Here is a 24964-nt window from a genome sequence, read left to right as displayed (position 1 = left end):
ATTCGACTATCCCTTCATTGATAACTCACACTACAATCAATAATTGTTTCGTGGTTCAACGGTTCACGCAAGATTATTACCTGAAAAAGCGATAAAAGTGTAGTTGCTTGAATTTCCTGAAAGTTCTCTTTCTTGTGTTGTCTTGCATCTACGTATGCTGAGTTGCCTTATAAAAGGAGCATCACGCCTACAAGCTTTAGCTATTCACCGCTGGAGCTTCCAATCTACCCATGCAAAATACTGCGCATAAAGCGCTTACGCCGGCTACAGTCAAAACCATGTGAGAGGCAAAACGCCGGAGTCATAACATGTGATAAAGGTTATAGACGCGCGATGTCAAGACGAAAGTGTAAATATTGCTTGATTCTGTCAATGCAAAGTCGTTTCGTATCAACATCAACGTTTTCATGAGTTCTACGTAAGAATGCATGATGACATTAGCGAGACGTCGCAAATCGCGAAACAATTACCTCACTCTAACATTGATCACGCAATTGCCGGCGCAGTAAGCGGTTTCGTAACTCGTTTCACGTGCCAACCTCTCGATGTTATCAAGATTAGGTTTCAGGTTTGTGTTGTTATCCATTTAATTTTACATGAGGAAAAATCTAAATTTTGCCTGACTGTAAAAATTATTAAACAAATCGTTTCTTTTATTCTAGCTCCAAGTCGAGCCGATAGCTGATCATTACATAAGCAAGTATCGTTCGATAACGCAGGCCTGTGCACTCATTGTAAAGGAAGAAGGAGTCTCTGCGTTATGGAAAGGCCACGTCCCTGCTCAGCTGCTCTCTGTTGTTTATGGAACAGGAAAGGTGTGAGATGAATGGATACGTTTTTCTGATTCATCAATGTAAAATATTATCCATCTGTTCACAGTTTTCATCGTACAACCTTATCAGTAAACTGGCAAACGACTACACATTTCATGATCGATGGCATCATCTATTGCATTTTCTGGCTGGTGCTGGTGCCGGCATATTTGCAACCATCGTGTCATTCCCATTTGATACTGTAAGAACAAGATTAGTTGCTCAGTCGTCTAATCATCGTGTATATCAAGGGATATTACATTGCGGCATGTAAGGGTTATTCGCATGTTGCTCATGAAAATTATCGCTGTGCTTTAAGAATCGCTCTCATTTATCATCTGTATTCTGTATTTCATATAAGGTTTTTTATATGATAGCAAAAACTATTATTGCCTACTTTTTAAACGGATATCTTGCAATGCTATTTATCTAAAAAAAAACATCACAACACATCAGAGTATACCGTGTTTATTCATTTTCAGAGAGATTGTACGTACTGAAACTCCAAGGACATTTTTTCGAGGACTTTGGCCAACTCTGTTGCAAATCGCACCTCATTCAGGGCTACAGTTTGCCTGCTACGCGTTTTTCACAGATGTCTACAACCAGTACACCCATCATTCGGGACACAATTTTGCCACTTCGATGATCGCCGGTAGTGCGGCTGGTCTAGTAGCCAAGACAGCAGTTTATCCGCTTGATCTCGCACGAAAGAGATTACAGATCCAAGGCTTTGAGCACGGGAGAAAAGGCTTTGGAAAATTCTTTCGTTGCAACGGACTCGTTGACTGTGTCTGTGTCATCATCAAGACTGAGGGACTCAGGGGATTATTCAAGGGGCTTTGGCCCAGTCAATTGAAAGCTGCAGCCACGACTGCTCTACATTTTACAACATATGAGCAGGCTCTGATATTGTTTAATTCTTTCCGATAACGTATTGGCAACAACATGAAAGAATATCTAATAATCAAAGACACGAAACAAGTCTTGTGAAAGTATTAGAATTCTCTTTCTAGTCATGGCAGATGTACGGTTTGACTAATCCAATATTATGATGGATGTTGTATTATTCCAAAAATGAAAATGTCTCTCTAATATTTTGAATTTCATTCTATTTACTTGCGATTAAGTTCTTTACATGTTCAAGTACTGATCAAATTGTCGTGAATTTTTTACTTGAGCTGTCATTTTTTTGACACTGCAAGCGACCAAAGATTTATGGAAGAATCGCCAATGATCAGTTGACTGTACAAAACAGTATAACGTGTACTCTGAATAATACATTTATTATTAATAATAATTGATAATCTCTTACGTTATAGAATCAGCGCAGGTATTACGCTACTTGTTTCTCAACTTAAGCTACGAAAATATGTTAATCATAAAAGTATACATAATAGCACCCGATGTATGCACTCTAAATAAATAACTACACTCTCCAGATTGGTCAAATTACACTTTACTCCGTTCATATTCCGTCTCTACCTATATTACGTTGCATAAAATCAGTTGTTTGCCTCCGTATCAAATTTTTCAAGAAGCATAAACTACGCGACGAACAACCGTCAATAAAGTCTTTCTGAAACAGATCGCACAGACGTGGCATCGTGGCGTTAAAAGCGAGGATATACGCTTTCCTTTTCTGACGTCCATTACAATGTTCAAACCACACAAAAACTGAATCGTACCATAATTTATGGCTGGATAATATGAATCGTAGGATCAAGTCACGAGTTGAATTGCGATGGCTACTGGCCAACCATATTCCAGTTTTCCTATTTTTCCATGGCCTGCACTGCATAAAATAAAAAAATTTCCATCCAGATAATCTCCCCGCTTCTGACGCGTCGCACAGCCGATCGAGCGAAGAATGCGCTTTAATTTGTTTCATTATCCATAACTGATGGTGTAACCCATCGATAACATCAGCGTTTCTTTAATGGCTGGGTGTAATTGCCTCTCGATGTAACTCGTCAACGCCTGACTAGCTCCTTTCAAAAACACGTCTTCCATTTCTCTGGTTACGCCTTCCCTCACGTGCCAAGCTCTTCCCTCGAAATCGTCCGCAACTGCAATATTAATATCATCCGCGAGGTCTTCTTCTAGGAGCAATTCTCTGGGTCTCAGTGCTTCTTCGACGATCGGTATCTCCGTGGTCTCGCGTTTGTAATTTGCCTTAACTTCGATATTCTGTAAGTTTGTAGCTGCTCCGTGACCCACATCGCTTCCATTCTTATGAATTGAAACTTGCGAACCATCAGCCTTGACTTGCCTCTTCGCACTCATTTCGCTCGCTGAATCCTTCGACAAGGATTCCGCGTCTTCTATCAGCAATGCACGAGCCTTCTTTGCAAGGGCTAAAGCAAAGTCTCGTGGCGTTATGTCAGCGACTTCTCTTCGTTGTCTATTCGATGACGAACGAGTTATCCAGTCACTCCTACGCCAGATACCGGGTCGTGCATCCGTTTGAAACAGGGCACGCGCTTTCCGGTTCTCCTTCTCGACGACGACTGCGTCGTCCTTCGTCGTGGTTGAAGAAATTTCCCGTGGTTCCGCCTCCTCATAGTTCTCCGTTGGATTTCCCGCCGGAGCTACGTTTTTCACCTGATTTCAGATTGAAATAAAATGCATGCTTAATTCCCGACTTCGGGCAAGGTCGAGCGCCTGTTAGTAGACTATTCGAGGTACACCTTAATGATTTTTGCGCCTAGTTTCGAACAACCCCACATACGGCATTTCGAGAATTTAGTACCTGAATGATATCAGTTTCACTAAGACTTCGCTTTCCACACAGTAATGCGTGAATTGAAGAAAAATTTGGGTATAAAAATACTTACAAGATTTGGGGCCAGTTGACCATTCACAAGCGTAGACTGTGGGGGCCACTTGTCCTGTCGTTTAATTTGTTTATCACTACGAGTCGGTCGACATCCGAAAGCGTAGATGGAAGCAAAGCGGGGCTCAAGGAAACTAGATTCTGTACGAATACGCATTTGACCTCGTCCCCGAGCGATCGGGCTCGTGAAGAAGTCAACTCCAGCGCGTCGCAATCGCAGTGTCATTCTGCAAGATTCCGCGGGTAGTGCGACCCGATAATCAAGAGGAAGGAGAGTTATTCGCCCTGACACCGTCAGATCACTGAAGACTAGTCGCGTCTGCAGGGAATTGTTGCTTGGCTCGTATACGCAGCGTTCTACCTGTGCCCAAGGACCTCCACGACCTCTCGAGTCTTGCGGAAGCTGCGAGGATTTGAAAACCCAAATAATTCAATGATGAATTAACTCTTCAAATCACGTTCTTGGTATAAAAAGTTTCGTTCTCAGACTTGTTCTAGTTTTCTGAACGTTATTAATGATAAGATTTCGCGTTTTACCATAAATCGGGGTAACTTTGGACTGGGGGTGCAACTTTAAGAGAGCTGGAAATTTTTCGATTTTGGCGGGAAATTCGAATTCAGAAAAATTCCCGCTGTCTCAAAGTTGTGCCCTCAGTTCAAAGTTATTCCGGTCTATCGTATGTTCTTTAATTTTTTCGTCTATTCAAATATTGGGACATAATCCTGGCTCTGATAATTCACACTACCTTCACGCTGACCTGGGACACAACCATTTCCAGTGGTGCAGAGCGTAAGACTTGCTGATATATGATTCCCGACTCGGGCTCATCGTCTTCGAGGCGCGTCCTCCTCGTCGTGTCCCTCCTCAGAGCGTCCAAGGCTCGTTCTAGTCGACCACCACATCCCTCCCAATTGCCGATCGTAGCTTTGGCCAACCCCATCGATGCGATCATGAGAAGAAGCGTCAAGACATTGACCTCCATTGTGAGGCAGGGTTGATTGATCTGCGAAAACGGTGATAAAATCCGGTTGAAAAAGATTGAATACAGCCTTCGGAAAATTGGTGAACAACTTTTCAACTAAATCTCTTAATCATTTAATGAATTATGCGTAGAAATTCACTATCCTTCTTGAGGATATAGTACTATAATATCAGCTTTCTCCAGGCACCGGTTCAAAGAACGCGAAAGCAGAAGGCGTGACGATATAGCAGATTCGTTATTAATTACAATGATCATTTTACGACCAACTGATTAGCCTCCGGCCTCTGACCGTCCACTACTGTCAAATGTTCCATATAATAAATAATAAATACTGCGTATAGTAACATAAATGGTTTGAAGCTGATTTGAATTTAAAGATATACCATAGGCATAGATTGAATCATGTCTGTTTGACGTGATATAATACCGACGCGCGTATTTCCGGTGAAATTGACGGTAATGATTTTTATCCCGATAACAAATCAAATTACATTTTAGTAAAATGAACTGTCGACTTTCGAAATAACTGTAAGCATTAAATTTTCAAGTAACGTCTCGTTATTGCGGAAAGATCGGTGCTCCGATTATATTAAAGTTTGGTATTTCGGTAATTGATTGCGTAATGTACAATGTTCATTTATTCCTCAATTAAACCATACCCATGTAATATGAGCATAATTGAATGAAAAGTAATCACTGAACGATCTAGAGACGTCGCATTCGCTGCACATGACAATTAACTTAGATTGACAATAGGGAAATGGCGAATCGTGTCACCGTTGCATCCTTGCTCCGTCCCATTAAAACATCTTGGAACCATATCCTGTAGAAACTCGGTGAATTCACAGCACTTGCTCAAACAGAGCATGAATGCAAACGTCCCGCGGTAACGACACACTTGAAGTTACGGACCCCCGGGCACGTATGATATACGTACGGCAAAGTTGGTGAAACCAGGAAACAGGTACAATTTTTGACCGACTGAATTCCGCAGGTATACAACACTAGCGTCCAATGATGATAACATAATAATAATCGTTATCCATGCGAGCGAAGCTGCCATTGCGCTATTTCGTAATCTTTCAAGTAATTAATCTTCATTCTTAATTTTATATCCTCACTTTTTTCTCATCATTGAAATGAATTTTGGCTCCTTAAGCCGCTAAACTGTTTGCGAGCCTCGCAATGGCTTTGCGCTTCGTTGGACTTTAGGCCCAGGTTGTCCTACTTTGGCAATTGCCTTGCATGAGCATTTATCTTGTATTTTCATCACTCTTGCACGGCACAAGTCCTTCCCGCCCGGGAAATTGATTCGCCACATCAGATTCCAACTATTGAATCATATTGTCTATTGTAAGGTAATTACTAAAGTTGCACAAGTCGGCATGTGGAACTCAATTCTTAAGATAAAATGTTGCCACAGCGGCAGTGTCGGAGATAAAATCCATTTCCGACCCATATGTTATTTCTCATAATGGTATAATATAAGTATTGTTATAGGCTGAGTATTTTCAAAATTCGATGAAAATGAATTCCACGATATGCGCAAATGTTCTTAATCAATTTTACCTACTTCGAGAAGTACGTCAGAATAACGCTACGTATTTTCAAAAAGAATGGAAAAACCGCAGCAATATTGCGAAAAAAATCAACTAAATTAACAGGAATACTTTTTATACATATCTCTGGAATAAATCAACGGAAACACGGGTTGAAAAAATTTCCAACAAGAGTTACGGCTATTCAATTATTGTAGAAGTTAAATTTCTCTGATGCATTTGTAATTTCCACGCGGATGTATCTAGCTCGGGATAAATTGTTCTGGATTGAAATAAGGCTAAAACGTGAAGGGTTCTATTCGACTATTTTTCTTCGATTTTTGATATCACTTTCAACTAAAGATACACAAAGGTATATAATTATCATGTAACTGCACATTCGTTTCGCCCTAACAGCAACCGGCGTGCTTCGCTTTCTCCCTTTTTAACTGTCCTTTTTCTGAGTCTGTCGAGAAGGTTCCACATAGAGACAAATAGCGCCAATGCAAAAAGCATTATGTACATACACGGTACACTTTGATGGACTGAACTTCAAAATCACGTAATTATAACCTACGTAACCAGCGTAACGGTCCGCTGACGATTTTTTCCCTATTTAATTTCGATTCAGTATAAAATTATACCGCGTTCCTCTTTAAGAAACTTTCGAAGAAAGTTACACCTGCTGTACACGCGGTAATGAACCCTGCAGATTATAGCAGCGAGAGCCAGCCGTCGAATAAAATTGAACACTTTCAATTCAGCGAAATTTTACTAATAAATATCAACAGCGCAGCGATACCTTTAATTTCAGACAACCTATGCACTCGTGTAGTATAAAAATTAGTCCTGATGAGTAGAATTCTGACGTCGATTCATGTACAACACTTACCTCGATATTCGCCGCGAGGGATAATCGTATCTTTGCCACCGTTAATGAAACTTGATTAGCGAAGGTTTAGCCAATCGGATGATGAGCGTATTTAAAAATTCCCCCAAAAACGAATAGACCGAATAAAAATTACTATTAACGAAGGAAAAAATTCGCCCAGCGCCGCGAGTTTCGATAGTGATATTCGCGCTCCGCCTTGACGGGGAACAATGAAAGTCTGAGAGGAGAGCTGTATACTTTAGTTTCAGAACTGAAGCTGGTCGTAGACGTGGTCCTATTATTCGAGAAAATCGAGGAGTAGGGTTGCCTGTACTTCGCAATCGGGTCAGATCTAGTTCGACGCGGTATCTGGAATGGAACATGATCGTGTCCCAGGAGTGCATTGTTTACTTTAACTTGGTTCGTTACACCGGAATCTCCGACGACAATTAGCTCAGAAGTTACGGGAAAGAATGAGGAATCGTAATGCGCAATTTTCGTCTAGCGGTATCTTCGAGTTCTTCGCGATCCCGGATCGTCTTTTGTATACTCGATCTGGTGCGAAAAAGCCCAATTTTATCGGTTCACCGTTTTTGCCAGTCACGAAACTCTCCAGTTTGATATAATTCAATACCAATTCATCACGCATCGCGATCTATTTCTTCGCCGTAAGTTAAGATCGTTGACCTTCTTTATTATAAGCCATTACAGTTTCGTATAATTCTCATACGTAATGAAGCACTTTATTTGTAATCAACGGATCGCGAACAATTTTTTTATCTTTCCCATATATTGACAACATCGTTCCTATTTATCGATTATTAGACAGATCGTGAATGAAAATATTACTATCCGCGACAATAATGATCGAGGAAAACTAAATATGGTATTAAGATGTGATTTGTATTGAGACTGTGAATTTCGTTACAAGAACGCGATGGAGTTTCTATTCGCAAGTAATGATTCACTAAAGTTGAAAAAATATTTTCACTATAGATAAATGATTAAGTCTCGATCGTAACCATGAGTACTTCAAATCATTTATTATACCTATATTGTGATTAAATTAACGTATGAGGATCGTATTTGAATAGTTTATCTATTCTATCTATTCATTAACATGAAATCCGAAATGTTGTCACCTAACGCCTGCCAATAGGCAATTAGTTGTACGTCTCAACATTAATTGTGACGGGAAAAATATGCCAAATGCCCCTTGCGCTTTCGTACCATTTCGAAATTTTCAAATCAAATTTTAGGAACGATAAAAAAGGGGACGGGACTGATGATATGTTAAGCCACACAGAACACAGAAGATTGGTACAAATTCGAGGATCTCCTGAATTCGTGATTTCATGGAACTCACGATTTACCTGGTAGAGTATTAGCAGCACTAGAATGTGCGGTTTCAGGAGATGAGCAGGTATGATAATATATTTTTTTTCTCCAAGGAAGCATGAGAGAGCTCCAGTTACCGACTGAACAAAAATTCCCCGGACAACTATGTCTAATGTTTGGGTCTGGGATGTTGGCAGCAGCGTCTGGTTTTAATTCGCCGCGGCACACTGTTGCGGCAGATGGCCAACAGAGTGCGCTCATAAGCCGAGATTCGACAGGACTTTTTTCCCGGAACAGCTGCCAACAGTTTACAATCCTGTGTTTCTTTATTTACACCGTGTTCGTGACCGCGGGTCGAGAGGCGACCACTATCCCCACGTACTAAATATTCTAAGTAGTGTGCTTGGGTGGGTATTCATACGTGATTTCCCAGTGTCATACAGCGCAGCCCCAACAAGCGCATAGTTAAAATCCAATCAGCACACGCCGTACGCTTACATGCAGACCAATCGCGCACACAAGGTGCGCTCCACCTTGTGCATGGACGCATGCACGTATGTATACAAAGAAGCCCATCATCATCATTAGCAGTAGCAGCAGCACCAGCAGCAGCAACAGCAGTGTGAAAAGATTACAAAGAAAGAGAATAGAAGTAGCTAGCAGTGAGTGAACGCGATAAGGTAGCAGCGGTTAGTCGCGTCGCGCAATCATGGCACCCCGATGAATTCTCGCCGCGAAAAGGAAACTATGGACAGAAAGAAATACGTAAAAGTCTGAAAAGTAAAATTGCGTAAATATAATAACCGAGCTCCGCGAAGACAGGCGACACCTGCGTGCCACGACGATAACAGCCGTGATTTCGTTTTATATACCTGGTATAAATTACCGCAGGTAGTACAGGTCGCGCAGTCACGCGTATACCTGGAAAAACGATGAGTCGATAGACGGGCGGTCTTCTCTCTCCTCGCACTGTAGCCAAATGAATCTTAAACGCGTCTGTGGCTCGCAAACCTTCAGTGTTAAAACAAGTGAATCTGAGAGTTGAACCAGCGGTTTTTTAAAAATCGAACGCCCCGAACCGCCGCTGGCCCCCAAGGGGTCTGTTTCTTGAACGTATTCGCGGCCCGCAAACCGTCGGGAGTTAAAACAAGTGGATCGGTGAATTGAACCAGCGGTTTTTTGAAAATCGAACGGCCCGAACCGCCGCTCGCCCCAATGTTCAACCCAGCTGGTAGCGACTCGCCTTCCTTGTCATCCGCGCTCTCGTCCTCATCCTCGGCCGTTGTCTCGAGGTGATAACAGTCGCCTGAAGCGAGGCGCGAACGGTCGATACACGCGGCAAACTGAGCCGAATTCCCTTGGACAGAGCAACCTGAACCCTAAACATGAACGGCCTCAGCCTGAGCGAGTTGTGCTGTCTTTTCTGCTGCCCCCCATGTCCGTCCAGGATCGCGGCTAAGCTCGCCTTCCTTCCTCCGGAGCCGACGTACTCCTTCACCGAGGACGAGGCCTCCAGCTCGAAATTTACCATCGCCCTGTCGGAGCGTGCCGAGTGGCAATATACGGAGCGCGAAAAGGAATCCGTCGAGGGTTTCTACGCCCGCACCTCCCGCGGGAATCGGATCGCCTGTTTGTTCGTCAGGTGTTCGGCGACCGCGAGGTTTACGATACTATTTTCCCACGGAAATGCCGTCGACCTCGGACAGATGTCCAGCTTCTACCTGGGCCTCGGCTCCAGGATAAACTGCAACATATTCAGCTACGATTATTCTGGCTACGGGGTCTCGGGTGGCAAACCTTCGGAAAAGAATTTGTACGCCGATATTGACGCCGCCTGGCATGCTCTCAGGACCAGGTACGGCATCAGCCCTGAAAACATCATCCTCTATGGACAGAGCATCGGCACCGTTCCTACTGTCGATCTTGCAGCCAGGTATGAAGTCGGCGCTGTCGTTCTTCATTCGCCTCTTATGTCTGGGATGAGGGTCGCCTTTCCCAATACCAAGAGGACCTGGTTCTTCGACGCTTTTCCTAGGTAATTTAAGTTGTAAACAAAACCTGACTTAATGTCATTTTATTTATCGATACATGGATAAAGTCACGTTTCAAATTTATCCTCGAAGAAAAATTACTCAAGCAAATGGAACTGATATCGAGCTTCATCCGTTAATCTGAAAGAAATATCTTCTTTCTTTATCAATTTAAATCGAATGTCTGATATTTATCTTTCGATTAGATAGAATCTAAAATGCCAAATTCCTAATTAGTTCTGCTCATTCGTCGCACTTCTAATATTATTCTGAATATGTAAATAATTGACATGATATGGTTAACGAATTCCTTGCAAAGCACCTCAGGCTTGTACCCCAGAAATGTCAGTCATACGCTGTTATTTCTGTATCAAGTAGCGATGAAAACTCTTCTCAGTAGCTATCAGAATGTTCGTTTTCCCAGGAAATCTTGCAGCTTATTTTGAGATTGCAGCAGCTGACGACTTGCTGATGAAATGCATCCCGCTATCTCCAGTCATGTATCTCGTTGTGTTCTTTCAATGCTTTCACCGAGCACTCTCTTTATTCCCTTTATTCTCTTTCCATTCTCTTAATGCCTCTTTCACTGTTGCTGTTCGTATTGTTATCACTAACAAGAACAAAGAGTGCAAAGAATACTTCAGATCGGAAAGACTTTTGCATTACTAGATTCCATATCAAATATTCTGGTATTTTGACGGATATTTCGTTTAATCTTGATCAGAGAAAAGTTGGGATTGTCTCTTTCTAAATCCTTGTGGTCACTTTGTTCACTTCCCTACGTAGTGGTAAAACGAAAGAGAAAGTTATGAGAAAGTTGTTTGAAAATCATTAAATCATTGAAACTTCTAAATACACAAAGCAAAGTGTTTAATTTAAATGAATTCTCTTTAACTTTATCGATGGTATCGTAAATCGGTTCTTTATTTTAGATACTTGTATAGTTGGTTACTATCTCTCTTTGTTATTAATTTTTTTTTTCAACTACGTTCCATGTTTTCATTCAACGATCACAACTCCATAATAAATCTGTCCCTGTCTACAATACAATCTATGTTACTTATTTTTTGGATTTGACTTTTCGTTTTATTCCTTTGTTCTTTCACCATCATTAATAAAACTATTAGTACCCCGTACTACCACATGGTAGAATCCGGGGTAGAGATAATTATTCATGCTGTACGGTTATTCACAATCAATTCTCAAAGTTATCATTGACGCACAGCTCTGATATTCAAACGTAATGAATCATTGTTTAAAGAATCCTAAGAACGATTAATGCAGAATGATGAAGGTGTTTTTTGTCCTCCAATTAATCCTCTCCAAGATACTCGGTCTAAACTGATATCTGGAAAATAATCACAATCTTTTTAATGTTTGTTATTCATTTTATTGCCGGCATCTGATGTCTAAAGAAAAAAAAAAAAGGAAAAAGAAAAACATTCCTACCTTGAGTCACTTTTCTACTATTCAATCTTTCAATAATGATTTGATTTTCGTACATTTGCGTTGCGCTAATTAATATCTTTGCTAGACACATACATTGTATGAATATCAAGTACAGCTAATGTGAAAGTATCCACGTAATATTCTTTTGTGTTAGAGGCAGAGAAATAGCATACGTAGTCTGGCATACATTTTCTGGGACACCTTTTACAGATATTCAAAACTACCTACAGACGAACGAAGTAACAGTAGGCAGAGTGAATCAAACTTCTTATGTAGTGTCACCCGCGTATATCCACGGACACAGCAAGCAGTTATGTGTACAGCGCATTTGTTTGTACTAAGCATTTTACACTTTGCCTTGGATATATTTGCAGTGGGGACATATATACCTTACCTACCGTGTACAACGTTATATGTGATGCAAAAATAAGTTGTCGCGTTTGACTGGAACGCCAATCATTTATTCACTTAATATGTATTCTATTTCCGCACCTTTCTTCATACATTAATTATCGATGAAAGATGTGAGACAGAGATCAGATTATGATAACGTGCGTGAAATAAAAATGTGATCTCATCAGGTTTCGATGAATTTTTTTCTTCGTTATTATTGTTTTTCTTTCTTCCGCTACAGTATAGATAAAGTTCCAAAAGTGACGTCGCCTGTTCTGGTCATCCACGGGACGGAAGACGAAGTTATAGACTTTAGCCATGGTCTAGCGATTTACGAACGATGTCCAAGACCTGTGGAACCATTATGGGTTGAGGTAAATAGAAAACTGATCATCATACCTATAGTGAATAAGTGCGCATATCGGTTTACCACAAATTTCTGAAATGACGTTATCGTAACGAAACATTGGGAAAAAATCACTATTTCCTTATTCTTACAATGATTTTGAAGGAACTAAGGTTTCAAAATGTGAGTATGTTTTGTTTTATTGCGGTTTAATAAATTTCAAACAGTTACAAAATCGCGAATTAACGGTTTTCCTCGGTATGAATCGTTACGACAACGCTACTAACTTCAACACGATATTTTTTCCACCTATTAACGCTGTCTATTATTCCCTTGTTTTATTTTCTTGTCTAGTTCTGGCATGCGCGAATATCCACACGTATATTAGCAGTAAATTATTCATGTAACATATTATACGAGAATACGTTATCTTGACAAGACGATGAGAAAGACGAACAAGAAGGAGAATACGTTGTTGTCGCGTACGATTTCAGATGCTGGTGGTGTGAAAAAGATGTCTTCCATGCGATGTGAAGGAGAGAGGGACAGAAGAAAAAAAAAGGCAAAATTTAGGACAGAAATAGACGCACAGTTTTGTTATAAAGTGACGCGAGATGATAACACAATTTCAATATTATTTACACACGTACATGTCACAGAAAGCTGGATGAATGCGTACCTCTTTGTTGGATAATTTATACACGCCAACACGAATACATCTATGTTATCTGTACACCTATTACCTACGCGTATAATACTTGTCCCGCGCAGACAGAATTACAGAGGAAGGCTTTCATTGTTTTACCGATTGTAAGAAGAAAATGCGCCGTGTGACTAACACTAAGAGGAAGAAACTAGTCAATCGATAATTCGATTATTCTGATAAGAAAAATTGGTGGAATTAACGAATCAGGATCGCTCCTGGGAAAAAGACAAAGAAAAACCGAAATGAAAAAGAATAAATTGAGATAAATATAATTAAAAACTAAACTCTTGCCCGTCGTGAAAGTTATTATCGTTACCATTATTTTTCCTCTTTTAAAAAAAAAATATTTTCCTTCAACGTTGCCGCAGAATCGGCGAATTCAAAGCTTTGCCGTTACACCCAGTAATGTCGTTTAACACGTAACGCGATTAGGGTGACGACATCGTTGTTAGAAACAGCTGCGTGCACACTGTATACGTATAGATTTTTGACACTGATAACAGTTTCGATCAATTAATATCTAATCTTAACTCGTAATATAAATAGTATAAAAACGCGGTGACTGTCCAGAATTAGATTAAGATTCAGAAATTTTGCGTTGAATCAATTATTATCTCCATCTTAGATTTCCGTTACCGCTTCCTCGATAACTTCCGACTAATTTTGAATAATCCTGGAATCCGGGTAAACCCGGTTTACAGAGAAATAATTATTCCACTCGCGGTAAAGGAAAACCGTCCGTTGTTCCAAAAACACTCAGTGTGTTTCGTGCACAATGTGTGTTGGGTAATCAGTGTTAACTTAATGTAATTTGCTGAGATCTGCAATTCCAACAGAAACTGTCGCATGACTCGTCTTGCTATATATTCATCTTATCTCTCTCTCTCTCTCTCTCTCTCTCTCTCTCTCTCTCTCTCTCTCTCTCTCTCTCTCTCTCTCTCTCTCTCTCTCTCTCTCTCTCTCTCTCTCTCTCTCTCTTTAGATGCATGAAGGAAGTGTTTAATCATTCCATTCATGTTATCTTATCTTCAGATAATTCCAAGGCAATTACTTCGCGAGTGTGTGCTAGGTATTCCATACTCCACTCGGTATATTGATGCAAATCTGTGAAATAGATTCCTTAGGTACACGTACACCTAATTTTACTTTCACAAACATTCCAACGCACGTGATTGACGAGTTTCGTGATACTCGAAGGCAAAAATCTAATATTAGCCCCATAATCAACGAAGTATGTAACGGGAACTTTATTCATTTCTACAACATATATCCCAAGGTTTTTTTTTCGCAATGCAGAATTCCGAGACTTCAAAAAACGGACATAATAATTGTCACTGATCGTTTGTATGGCGTGAAATGCCGTAGCCTTTGCTGATTAATAACCCCCTCAGTGATATCCAGACTGGTGTCATGACGCGAATCGCAAACCGAGATACAACGGCCTTATAATAACCGCATATCTGTCGCGTAAATTATTATCAATGAATTTCCGTACTTCGCTGCTGCTTTCAACGAAAATATACGAAATACTGGGATCGTGACTTTCTCAGTAAACTGGATTACAACACGCGAACAAACATGGCGGCGTCAGTTAAGCGGTGACGGCATTATTTTTTACAACCGGGCGTTCGATTCGCTGTTAAAAAATCGAAAACGTAGACGGCTTTTGACTGTGCAAGCATTTACAAACCGACAGAGCACTCAATTTTTTACAACCTACGATATCGTTAATAGTAATTGTATGGCAAAGTCGTGAGGTGGAGCGTAGATCAAGTTATAACGGCCATTTACACTTTCCACACTTTTTCACCGACGCAGCATGAAAAAACGAACTTGTTGAATTGAAAACTTACTAACAATGGAAAATGGTGTCAACAAATTTACATCTGTATATTTGGTTTCAGGGAGCGGGTCACAACGACGTGGAGCTTTACAATCAGTATTTGGAACGACTGAAGCAGTTTGTGAGCGTAGAGCTGGTCAACTGACGTCGACTGAGCCTCTCCCAGGGTCAGGGGGGGCAAGTAGGAGGTCATGTACGTGCTGGAAACCAGGGTCACTCGGTTTCGAACAATTCAAACACGACCAGTTCAATATCAACAACATCACCTACAGAAAAACTTCTATAGCAATCGCCCTCCGCAGGGGAGACTATCCCAGTTCTTCCCTGTGACCAGGATACCTCGCCTCTCTCAAACGATGAGGTATTCTACTTCCAAGAGGATAAATCTATCCCGACTAAAAAAGCCAGCAATGATGTCGTTCCCTCCTCAATTACAATGTGTGATCAAAAAAAAGGCATGGAAGTAGCACCACCTGAACAGGCTGTCTACTGTGCTAGTGATCATTGCGCCAAGAGAGAGCCAAGGCCGGCTGAAACTGTCTCGGAAAACGGCAGTACAATAAAAAGAAGTCAGAGAAATCAGGCCAGCGACATTGATGCGTCAAAGAAACATAACAAGCAAGGAATATTGAAGAAATTGTCCTCCGGTGATCAGTCCGGCAACTTTAGCTTGGTCAAAATCCAGATTGAAACTTGTCCGCAATTCACTGAAAGTAAAACCAGCCGGAGTTCCAACACCGTGGAAGGCGAAACTGACGCGAAATCGTCAAGGGTAAAACAGAACAGTACGCAGAGTCAAACACAGACTCAAAGCTATAATTCTGTCGAACCTGAGACGGAAACAGAGTCCTTGAGGAACAGTAATAGTAGAAGTCGCGTTAAGAAATCCGCGATTTCGGAGAGCTCAAAAAGCACTAAAACGAACCCTGAATGCTCAAAAGAAAAGAGATCCTCGCTAGGTAACAAGGCTGTGAAAAGCTGTTCGAAGGTCAGCGATAAACGTGACGTGAAAAAGCAAAAACCTTCCTGCAGTCCGTTCAAGAAGCTCAGTCGATCGTCGCTTACAATTGAGCCTGATAAGATCACTGTTAATTTATCAAAGTATTCACCATGCGCCAGCAGACTTGCAGCTAGTTCAAAAATACTGTCCAGTAACTCGCCAACGAGTCCAGAGAGCCCTCTGAGGGCTGTGCGATCCAGGAGTCCATCGAACTATGGCAACTGTTCGTCAACCTCTTCTTTGTCAGCGTCGGCAAGATCGCGTGAGGTGGGGACAGGGGTGGAAAAGGTAACCATTCAGGCCAGTCTGTCGCTCAATATAAGACAGTTTCAAAAATCGGGTAATTCTACTCCCCGAAGTAAAAGTGTCGGCGACAGCTGCGTTACCTCGCCTACTAGCGAGGGAACTACGACTAGCTGCTCTCCGACTGGAACTGAAATACTGTCTCTTGACGAAGTGGGATCTAACGCAGTAGTAAACAATGACGCGGATAATACCGCGTCGAAACAGACTCTCGTCAGTGAGATCCAGGGTAATTGTGTTGCTCGTGGCTCTCAAAAAATGAAAAAAACTACACTGGAGACCAAGTGTTAGTCAACGATCCGCAGGTGGCGGAAACTCGAAGATTGTAATTCTATCGGAGGCAATTTTTAAGACTTCTAAAAAATAGAGAAAAAGAAAGAAAAACTTGCATAGTGTAAAGTAAATCGAGTTTTTGTATAGATTCTACTTATTTTGTGTAAAATTAAAGGTGTAACAAATCTTTAAATACTCTGTCGTATAGAAATTCGTATCATTCGGTTATTTTATTTACTTAATTATAAAAAATTTCGCCGTACGTTATTTTAGGAAAGAGAAGGAGCAGAAAGTGAGCAACGCAATTCAAACTTGAACCACTTTGAGGCATAAAAACTAGAAGCAAAGTCGACGAGTCCAGATAAAATATAAATGTGTTGCATACCAACTATATCCTAATAAATCTTACTATGTATCTGTCATCAAGTTTTCATCTATCAACAACGTCTATCGTTATCAGGAGTATTTCTTCCACTATTCCTATTCACGTTATAATGATAATAATATCAGGAACATTTAGTTCAAACAAGAACAGCAGGACTTATGCAGTCCGATGCTTATCGTCGTTAATTTCTTCTGTTTCGTTTCGTCGTTAATTCCGATCGATCCTAATCAGCTTACCTTACCTTAGTTTGTTATCGTATAGTGATTAATAAAATTTGTGCATTATTCTCAGGCCACTGGACAAACTTGAAGTTTTCGCTTTCGTATATTCATCCGAAAGTTTTCTGTCATTTTCATCAATAATATCCATTGTACACTTATGTTTCATATTGTACATTCAGATAAGGGCTTATGTTGTATACATAGAACATGAGGAGGAGAATAACGAATAAAAAACTGATTTTAACGTTGAAACAATTGAAAAAAAAAAAAAACAAAACCATGAAAAAAACTAAAATTTTGATTGTCAACCGATTATTTCTCCAGTTACCTTACAATTATGGAATCAAACAATTTTAATATCACGTATGATATACATTTATGTACGTACTTGTGTTATATGTGTCGTGATTGTAATGAAAGACATTAATAATTGAGGGTCGTTATTCGGGGAGACTGCTCTTCATCATTCTAAAAGTAATTTGTTACTAAAGAGGCTCGAGTATTAGAGAATGGGGCGAGGCAACAAGCAATCTTATCCATGTTACAGAACATTGCGACGAGTGTTGAAAATAATTTTTTCACAATTGTATGATCTTGATTAATTATCTATTATAAGAATCTGTTCCATCAGAAAAATTATACCCAATTTTAAAAGACTAAAAAAAAACCAAATAAAAAAAAATTGCAAAAACAAATTATTTTCCTATTTTGTTATTACTAACATCATTGGGATTGTTATATGATTGTGTATGAACAAGAAGAAAACCAAAACGAAATGTAAAAGTTTCTCTTTCGTTATATCTCGCATACATTAGTGAATACAAACCTGACACGAAATGGGTATTTATATGTATAATTGAGCAAATACAAATCTATGCAATAGTAAAATCGACGTATACATAGAAATATATATATATATATATATATAAACACATAGGGTGGTCCTTGTTTTCACTGAATATTCTCTCTCCCTCCCTCCCACCGTTATTCGTCAGTTCACAGACTGGGAATAAAGTTGATCCAGGTTCTAAACGTATGGTGGGGGTTCAGCGAATTTTTAGAAAATAAATTTTTTTACACCATTGTCGTTGTTGCTGGCTTATTTCCTATGTTTTCGTTGCTTGATATTTCATAAAAAGACTACCCCTTCACATACCTATACATATACACGTGTATACATTTTATAAATAAGTACAGAGCTATGTATAAAAGTTTATACAAAAATAAAAGAAAGAAATGATCAGAATAATAACAACAATAATAATAGGTTCGTAAATACAAATAACAAACTATACTATAACAGTGAGTGATGCGATGTCGTGTCTTATAAAGAGAGGGTGAAAGGAGGATAATAAAGTTGCGAAAAAAGGAAAAAAAAAAAAAAAAATTGATACGAAGTAAAATAAAATTAAAATAATAAAGACGACGATGATTAACTACTTATTATACATGAATGGTGTATATATATATTATATCTATAGACATGTAAGGTATACAATAACTATGAAGAAGCAAATAGCTAGAGACAATATAACTGCCAAATTTAAAATACGCTAACTACCTACCTTATAGTTAATGTGAAATAAGTTAGTTCATTGATTGATTGATTGATTGATTGATCAGTTATTGTTCCAGTACGTAACTTCATAACCTACGTGTTTATTATTATTATTATTATTATTATTATTATTATTATTATTATTAATGCTAGTAGTATTTTTATATCGACGTATGTATGATAGGCATGTCGTTCGTTTGTACGCATGTGACGTCTGTATGAGCATGTGTGAGTGTTTCTGTACAATAGTTAATCCACGTAATTACGAATCTTCTGTGAAATTTAAATACTATTACTATTGTTGTTGTTGTTGTTGTTGTTGTTGTTGTTGTTGTTGTTGGTATTATTGTTACTGTTGTTGTTGTTATTGTTCACTGTGCGTAGCAGTTTTCAATCAAGGAAGAAGTTACGAGCCAATGGAATAATAAACCGTTCACGTTATAATATTCTTTTTACGTTTTTTCCTTTACCATTTTTATAACGACATTTGTAAGGCCTCGAGTTTAAGATAAAATTGATAAAAATTCGGAGTTTCTCATCGATAATTGAAAAATATCTACTACAGTCAAACTCTCGCTAGAACGCCATCTGAAAGTGAAATTCCCTCAGCCACATAGCTGTTTGTAATTTATTTATACCGTTATTTTGTTATATGTTATTTTATTTATCTTTGCTGTTTTTAAGCAGATATAAGTTGACGCGGTACGAATTTATTAGTAATTCGTGATAGTAAATTAATTTTAATGAAATGTTACTTAAAGCCGATTGTTTACATTGGCGTTATTCATGTGATAATAAATATTTAGTAGGCGTAGGTGATAATTATTTCGTGCGATTTTCGACGATTTGCTGATTATCAGATATTTCCGAAGGTAATGACAATGGCAATTTTGCTACGCATATGTCTACTCTGTTCGTGACTATAGTGATAAGAATTTCAATTCCAATACCGTTCAGTTTTTAACACGCTAATTGATCCCTCATACGACAGAGATAAGAATTTAAAAGAAACTCAATAAAAACCTACCATTTAATGTATTATATGTAATGTATGTATTATAATACACGTGTTCTCAACTTTCAGAATGTTTGGTATATAATTCCGTTGGCTCAAAATTTTTGTAAAATACAAAACTCAAACTTAAAAAAAGCAAATTAGAAGGATTGTGTTTTGGTCGTTTGATCAGAGTTCTTCTCTAACTTCAATCGGGATGGGATGAGTGAGTGAGAGGGTGGATAAATAAATAACACAATTTCGCGGGAAAGACAAGACGCTTGCTTCGGCATAAAAACCCTCACGATGCAGAGGGAAAAGCCGAAGCAAGACCAGGGTTTATTAACTGCCAATCAGATTATCATAAAACAGGATAATACAGCCGCTGGTGCGTTCCTTGTCAACTATATTGAATGATCATTCAATGATCTTAAGCCAACTTATCTAAGTCTCCATGAGAAACCGTGCTCCGCAACTTCCACGCACTCGTGGAAGCAGGGAGTGGGGAGCGTCAAGGTGGCCCAATGCCGTGCAAACAGCGGTCCCGACGTCTCGGGAACCAACGCTGAAGCAATGACGCTCGCCCAGGGAGACGCGACACCCCCGGCCCAACCGGAGGGTGAAACACGTCTCCCCCGACCGTGTTAAACGGATAAATCTTAAAACTACGCGAGACGAAATAATCGACGCGCGTGTCTAAGGAAAACCTAACGCGTGCTCCGCAACTTCCACGCACTCGTGGAAGCAGGGAGTGGGGAGCGTCAAGGTGGCCCGATGCCGTGCAAACAGCGGTCCCGACGTCTCGGGAACCAACGCTGAAGCAATGACGCTCGCCCAGGGAGACGCGACACCCCCGGCCCAACCGGAGGGTGAAACACGTCTCCCCCGACCGTGTTAAACGGATAAATCTTAAAACTACGCGAGACGAAATAATCGACGCGCGTGTCTAAGGAAAACCTAACGCGTGCTCCGCAACTTCCACGCACTCGTGGAAGCAGGGAGTGGGGAGCGTCAAGGTGGCCCGATGCCGTGCAAACAGCGGTCCCGACGTCTCGGGAACCAACGCTGAAGCAATGACGCTCGCCCAGGGAGACGCGACACCCCCGGCCCAACCGGAGGGTGAAACACGTCTCCCCCGACCGTGTTAAACGGATAAATCTTAAAACTACGCGAGACGAAATAATCGACGCGCGTGTCTAAGGAAAACCTAACGCGTGCTCCGCAACTTCCACGCACTCGTGGAAGCAGGGAGTGGGGAGCGTCAAGGTGGCCCGATGCCGTGCAAACAGCGGTCCCGACGTCTCGGGAACCAACGCTGAAGCAATGACGCTCGCCCAGGGAGACGCGACACCCCCGGCCCAACCGGAGGGTGAAACACGTCTCCCCCGACCGTGTCTAAGGAAAACCTAACGCGTCCTACCTATTCGAGCGCTCGAGACTAACTAACTTGCGCTGCGCCCTCACCGGCCAAGCGAACGTACGTAACTGCCGATTCGAGTATCGGCTCACGAATTTCTGACGTGGGCAATAAGTACGTAATTTGAATTACTCTAACGTTGAACTACTCGTCATGTGGAATAAGAAAGTAAATCTACTGTTGTGACTCTTTAGTCACCTTATACGTGGTAAATAGGTGCAACGTACAAATATAACGAAACTAAAGTATTGCTATGATAAATTTACAAAACTAATATAATAATAATAAAGTGGCGCGAACATCCCGCCCGCCTTCGTCCAACAGACGAATCCTCAGGCCTCCGACATTGCCCTACGCCCTTTGCCGCCATCTTCGAGAGTCAGCCGGCATAGACGAAAGATGGGCCGCCGTAGAGTGGTAGTTGCGGTTTCAATCGTGACCACCTTTACAAGGCCATCCGTACCCGGGTGGAGTTTGATTATTCTTCCTAGAGGCTACTTCTTGTCTCGTTCAAACACACTTTTATTTATTCTCTGATTCATGACGCTTTACAATCTGGCGCACACACTGTTGAGTGAGTGTTCTCGTACTCGAATCGCCCGCGCCTGCGTGCGCAGGTCTCTGGGAGTGTACGCCATGTTTGACAGATTGTGTGGAGACTGAGAGGGCGTGAGAGTCACCGCGGCGGGAGCCGAGTTTAGTCGAGTACTTCCGGATGACGTGTAAGCAACGTGCTGCAAAATAAAATTCACAAAACACACGTGTCGAATTCAGTCGTTCTACTAGATCGCAATTCCTCAAAATACTCGAATCCGAGCCACTGAAACTGTCAATTATTTCTTCCTGAGATTCCGATAACCCGAAGTGATAATCAATCCGATCTATGTAATCCAATCAAATCAGACGCCGGAATCCCGGCTCGGACTCACGGACACCCAGTGTCCACGCCGAAGGGAACCAGACGCCGCCCCATGTGCACCCAGGACCACTCGCGTCCAACTCTGAATCGACGGACTTCCCCCCTTACGCCGTGACTGCCCAGAAGCCAATATTTACACCATCGCTCCGAGAGGAAAGTCAACCCCCTCATCAGTAACAAACTGCAAAAACGTGCGGATGGCCAGATATGGGGCACAAGTCGTCCCGCACGCGACAGCATTCAAACGGTAATCAACAGGACCGGCGTCAGCGATCGTCGCCCACACACCCCTCTGCAGATCCCGGTCCTCGCGCACGACCAGAGCCCGCCGGAACACCCTCACCATGTCCACGATAAACGCAAAACGGTATTTTCGCCAATTTGAGAGGATCAATGACAGATCGCTCTGGAGGGGGGGTCCTGACCACAAAAAGTTATTCAGGCAGTGCCCTTCGCGAGTTGTCCGAGAGGCATCAAACACAACGCGAAGTTTCCATTTGTCACCCGAAGCCTGAATCACTGCGTGATGTGGAAGGTACCACGCGTCCTCGCACCGTATTTCTAAGGCCGGGACTCGAGTCATATGTCCCAGGCGTTCGTAGTTCCTCATGAAGCTACCGTATGCCTCAGCCAATCTAGCGTCTCGCGACAGTCGACGTTGCATACCAGAGAGAGATTTAAGCGCCATTGATCCGTCTCGTTAGCCACCCTACGATGCTCCGGTCCCACAGGAAGCCGGACCCCGCACCGACCTCGCGAGTCGCGACTGTGAGCCTCCCCGAACAAATGCTCAGCCATCTCGTCCTCGGGCGTCAATCCACCCGAATTCGGAGCAATCTCCTCGAGAGACCAAAGGCGCCGCAGGGCCCGCTCCAAATCCGGCTCACCCAAGCAATGAAGTACCCGTGTTGGCAAGGAAGAGCGAGCCCCGTCCGCCCGCCGTTTGTCGGACCGCACCATACCGGAAATCACCCAACCAAAAGCCGTACTTTGAGCGACAAGCCGTGAGGCAGGGAACCGTTTCAAGCCGGGACGGAGCAACCGGCCACAAACATCAGCGCCCAAAATCACGTCTACCTCTTGGGAAACCGAAAAGTCCGGATCCACCAGCGCAAGACCCTCAAATTGTCCCAAATCTAGATCGCCAAATCTATCCGATGGGAGACGCGAGGTGAGTTTTGGGAGGACGAGCGCGTCTGTTTCGAATTCGAATTTAGGATCGCCGCAGGACCGCAGCACCAGTGTGGTGGAGAACCTTACGGGGTTGGGGTCCCGCAGAAGGTGTTGAAGCCGACCTCTTCTCCGTTCGACACTCGAGCGCGATCATAGTCGAGGCCTGAGTTCTCCGTTCCAAAAACTTTATCAAGTCCGCGAATTTCGGGAGTGAACCAAGAGAGCTGGTACCCTCCGAGAGGTCACCCTGGCTCAGCTCCGCTTCCCACAACCTTCGCGACTCCGCATCCAAGCGTTCAGAGAGCACGAAGACAAGCCAGACGTCCCAATGCTCCACTGGTAATTTTAAATTCGCTAACGCACGAACTATTCGCTGAGCTTCGTCGACGAAGGAACGGAGCTCGGAAGCGGACTCGTTTTTCAAGTGCGGGATCCGCATGAACGAAGCCAAATGTTTATTCATTATTAATCGAGGGTTGTGATATCGAGTCTTTAACGCCTGCCATGTGCTGATGTAATTCGCACTGGTCGTAGCGACGTCCTTTATTAGGTCCGCGGCACTACCGGTCAAGCAAAGCTTCAAATACTGCAGCTTGGTTGCGTCAGATAGAGAAGCTACGTCATGCACCAACGTAGTGAAAAGGTCGCAAAAACTTGCCCCATCCTCATACTTTCCCGAAAAGGTTGGAAGAGGAATGCGAGGGAGTTTCGCGACACCCGTTCCGGTAATTCCAGAGGTGCTTGCCGCCGCGGGTCTAGTGACGGCCTCTGTTTCCACCTTTTCCGCGGAAGTCAGAAGCGCCAAAAACTCGTCAAGGGCGTTCTCGTATACACCCTGAATTCGCCCGAACCAATTATCGGTGACGTACGGGTCGGCGTCCGCGTTTTCTCGAACGATGATCTCAGCGTGAGCCTTACGAACCTCTGTCCAAATTTCATTTAGAGCGTCAAGTCGCGATTGAACGACTCGTTTCGTAAGCGTATCTCGCGGTTTGCTTGTTAACCTCTGCCGCAAGCCTTCTATTTCGCCTTCACGAGCCCGCTGCAATGCAGTAAGCTTCTGTAAGGCTACTGGAGCCATGTCGCGATGAAGTTTGATTGAAAACTGTTATAACTCGAGAGGTCCAAACGAACGTGTATCGCAGTCGAAGAACCAAACGCAACTGAGCGAGGAAAGCAAAGGTAATGGACATACACGATGACAATACGACCACGTATTACAATACCTCGCTTGTTAGTGAGTGTCGCGTGAAGGCCTTTGTGCCACGCTAATCCTAATCCCTAAGCCTCGTCTCGGCTTACACACGTACAAGACATAGATACACAAGACGCACCAGCCAGTACCAGGTGACAAGTTAACACGAACTTGACGAACAAGAAAAACCCAATCACTCACTCCTCACCCGGGGCACCATGTTTTGGTCGTTTGATCAGAGTTCTTCTCTAACTTCAATCGGGATGGGATGAGTGAGTGAGAGGGTGGATAAATAAATAACACAATTTCGCGGGAAAGACAAGACGCTTGCTTCGGCATAAAAACCCTCACGATGCAGAGGGAAAAGCCGAAGCAAGACCA

The 24964-nt window shown here is 42.0% G+C and overlaps 4 protein-coding genes and 1 long non-coding RNA gene across 7 annotated transcripts; 2 read left to right on the top strand and 3 right to left on the bottom strand.

The window, feature by feature from the left end:
- Positions 1 to 252: 252 nt before the first annotated feature.
- LOC107218179 (mitochondrial thiamine pyrophosphate carrier) lies at positions 253 to 2253 on the top strand. The gene is made up of 4 exons (XM_015655960.2): positions 253 to 568; positions 663 to 815; positions 880 to 1082; positions 1295 to 2253. The coding sequence occupies exons 1-4, from the start codon at positions 425 to 427 to the stop codon at positions 1743 to 1745; spliced, it is 951 nt and encodes a 316-aa protein (XP_015511446.1). The 5' UTR covers positions 253 to 424; the 3' UTR covers positions 1746 to 2253.
- Positions 1997 to 8459, bottom strand: LOC107218178. 3 transcript variants are annotated; one of them, XM_046740124.1, is made up of 4 exons: positions 8414 to 8459; positions 4395 to 4652; positions 3650 to 4051; positions 1997 to 3416 (listed from the first exon to the last, which is right to left on the bottom strand). In XM_046740124.1, the coding sequence occupies exons 2-4, from the start codon at positions 4629 to 4631 to the stop codon at positions 2703 to 2705; spliced, it is 1353 nt and encodes a 450-aa protein (XP_046596080.1). In that variant the 5' UTR covers positions 4632 to 4652; positions 8414 to 8459; the 3' UTR covers positions 1997 to 2702. The 3 variants fall into 3 exon arrangements, with proteins under 3 accessions (XP_046596080.1, XP_046596079.1, XP_046596081.1); XM_046740123.1 differs by lacking the exon at positions 8414 to 8459 and adding an exon at positions 7062 to 7282; XM_046740125.1 differs by lacking the exon at positions 8414 to 8459 and adding an exon at positions 7062 to 7282 and having other exon boundaries at positions 4407 to 4652.
- A 174-nt stretch (positions 8460 to 8633) lies between these two features.
- On the top strand, positions 8634 to 17147 carry LOC107218177 (alpha/beta hydrolase domain-containing protein 17B). Its single transcript, XM_015655957.2, has 3 exons — positions 8634 to 10413; positions 12492 to 12624; positions 15207 to 17147. The coding sequence occupies exons 1-3, from the start codon at positions 9764 to 9766 to the stop codon at positions 15288 to 15290; spliced, it is 867 nt and encodes a 288-aa protein (XP_015511443.1). The 5' UTR covers positions 8634 to 9763; the 3' UTR covers positions 15291 to 17147.
- Positions 11482 to 12496, bottom strand: LOC124294533. The gene is made up of 2 exons (XR_006904417.1): positions 11858 to 12496; positions 11482 to 11756 (listed from the first exon to the last, which is right to left on the bottom strand). It is a non-coding gene; the product is annotated as an uncharacterized LOC124294533 (long non-coding RNA).
- Positions 17148 to 22348: 5201 nt separating the features above from the next.
- On the bottom strand, positions 22349 to 22903 carry LOC124294429. Its single transcript, XM_046739409.1, has one exon. It carries the CDS (start codon positions 22901 to 22903, stop codon positions 22349 to 22351), a length of 555 nt encoding a protein of 184 aa, XP_046595365.1.
- Between the last annotated feature and the right edge of the window lie 2061 nt (positions 22904 to 24964).

The sequence above is a fragment of the Neodiprion lecontei genome, chromosome 5 (assembly GCF_021901455.1).
Source record: "Neodiprion lecontei isolate iyNeoLeco1 chromosome 5, iyNeoLeco1.1, whole genome shotgun sequence".
In the NCBI taxonomy this organism is placed as follows: Eukaryota; Metazoa; Arthropoda; class Insecta; order Hymenoptera; family Diprionidae; genus Neodiprion; species Neodiprion lecontei.
Note: the sequence above shows the minus strand (reverse complement) of the source record. Positions and strands in the feature narration are given on the sequence as shown.

Bases quoted from the DNA above. Each gene is read 5' to 3' on its own strand.
- LOC107218177 (XM_015655957.2), top strand. From the start codon at position 9,764: ATGAACGGCCTCAGCCTGAGCGAGTTGTGCTGTCTTTTCTGCTGCCCC. The intron at 10,414-12,491 runs GTAATTTAAGTT...CTTCCGCTACAG, and splicing joins TTCTTCGACGCTTTTCCTAG to TATAGATAAAGTTCCAAAAG. The intron at 12,625-15,206 runs GTAAATAGAAAA...ATTTGGTTTCAG, and splicing joins TGGAACCATTATGGGTTGAG to GGAGCGGGTCACAACGACGT.
- LOC107218179 (XM_015655960.2), top strand. From the start codon at position 425: ATGCATGATGACATTAGCGAGACGTCGCAAATCGCGAAACAATTACCT. The intron at 569-662 runs GTTTGTGTTGTT...CTTTTATTCTAG, and splicing joins TTATCAAGATTAGGTTTCAG to CTCCAAGTCGAGCCGATAGC. The intron at 816-879 runs GTGTGAGATGAA...ATCTGTTCACAG, and splicing joins TTGTTTATGGAACAGGAAAG to TTTTCATCGTACAACCTTAT.
- LOC124294429 (XM_046739409.1), bottom strand. From the start codon at position 22,903: ATGGCGCTTAAATCTCTCTCTGGTATGCAACGTCGACTGTCGCGAGAC.
- LOC107218178 (XM_046740124.1), bottom strand. From the start codon at position 4,631: ATGGAGGTCAATGTCTTGACGCTTCTTCTCATGATCGCATCGATGGGG. The intron at 4,052-4,394 runs GTAGTGTGAATT...AAATCCTCGCAG, and splicing joins TGTCCCAGGTCAGCGTGAAG to CTTCCGCAAGACTCGAGAGG. The intron at 3,417-3,649 runs GTAAGTATTTTT...ATCTGAAATCAG, and splicing joins GTCAACTGGCCCCAAATCTT to GTGAAAAACGTAGCTCCGGC.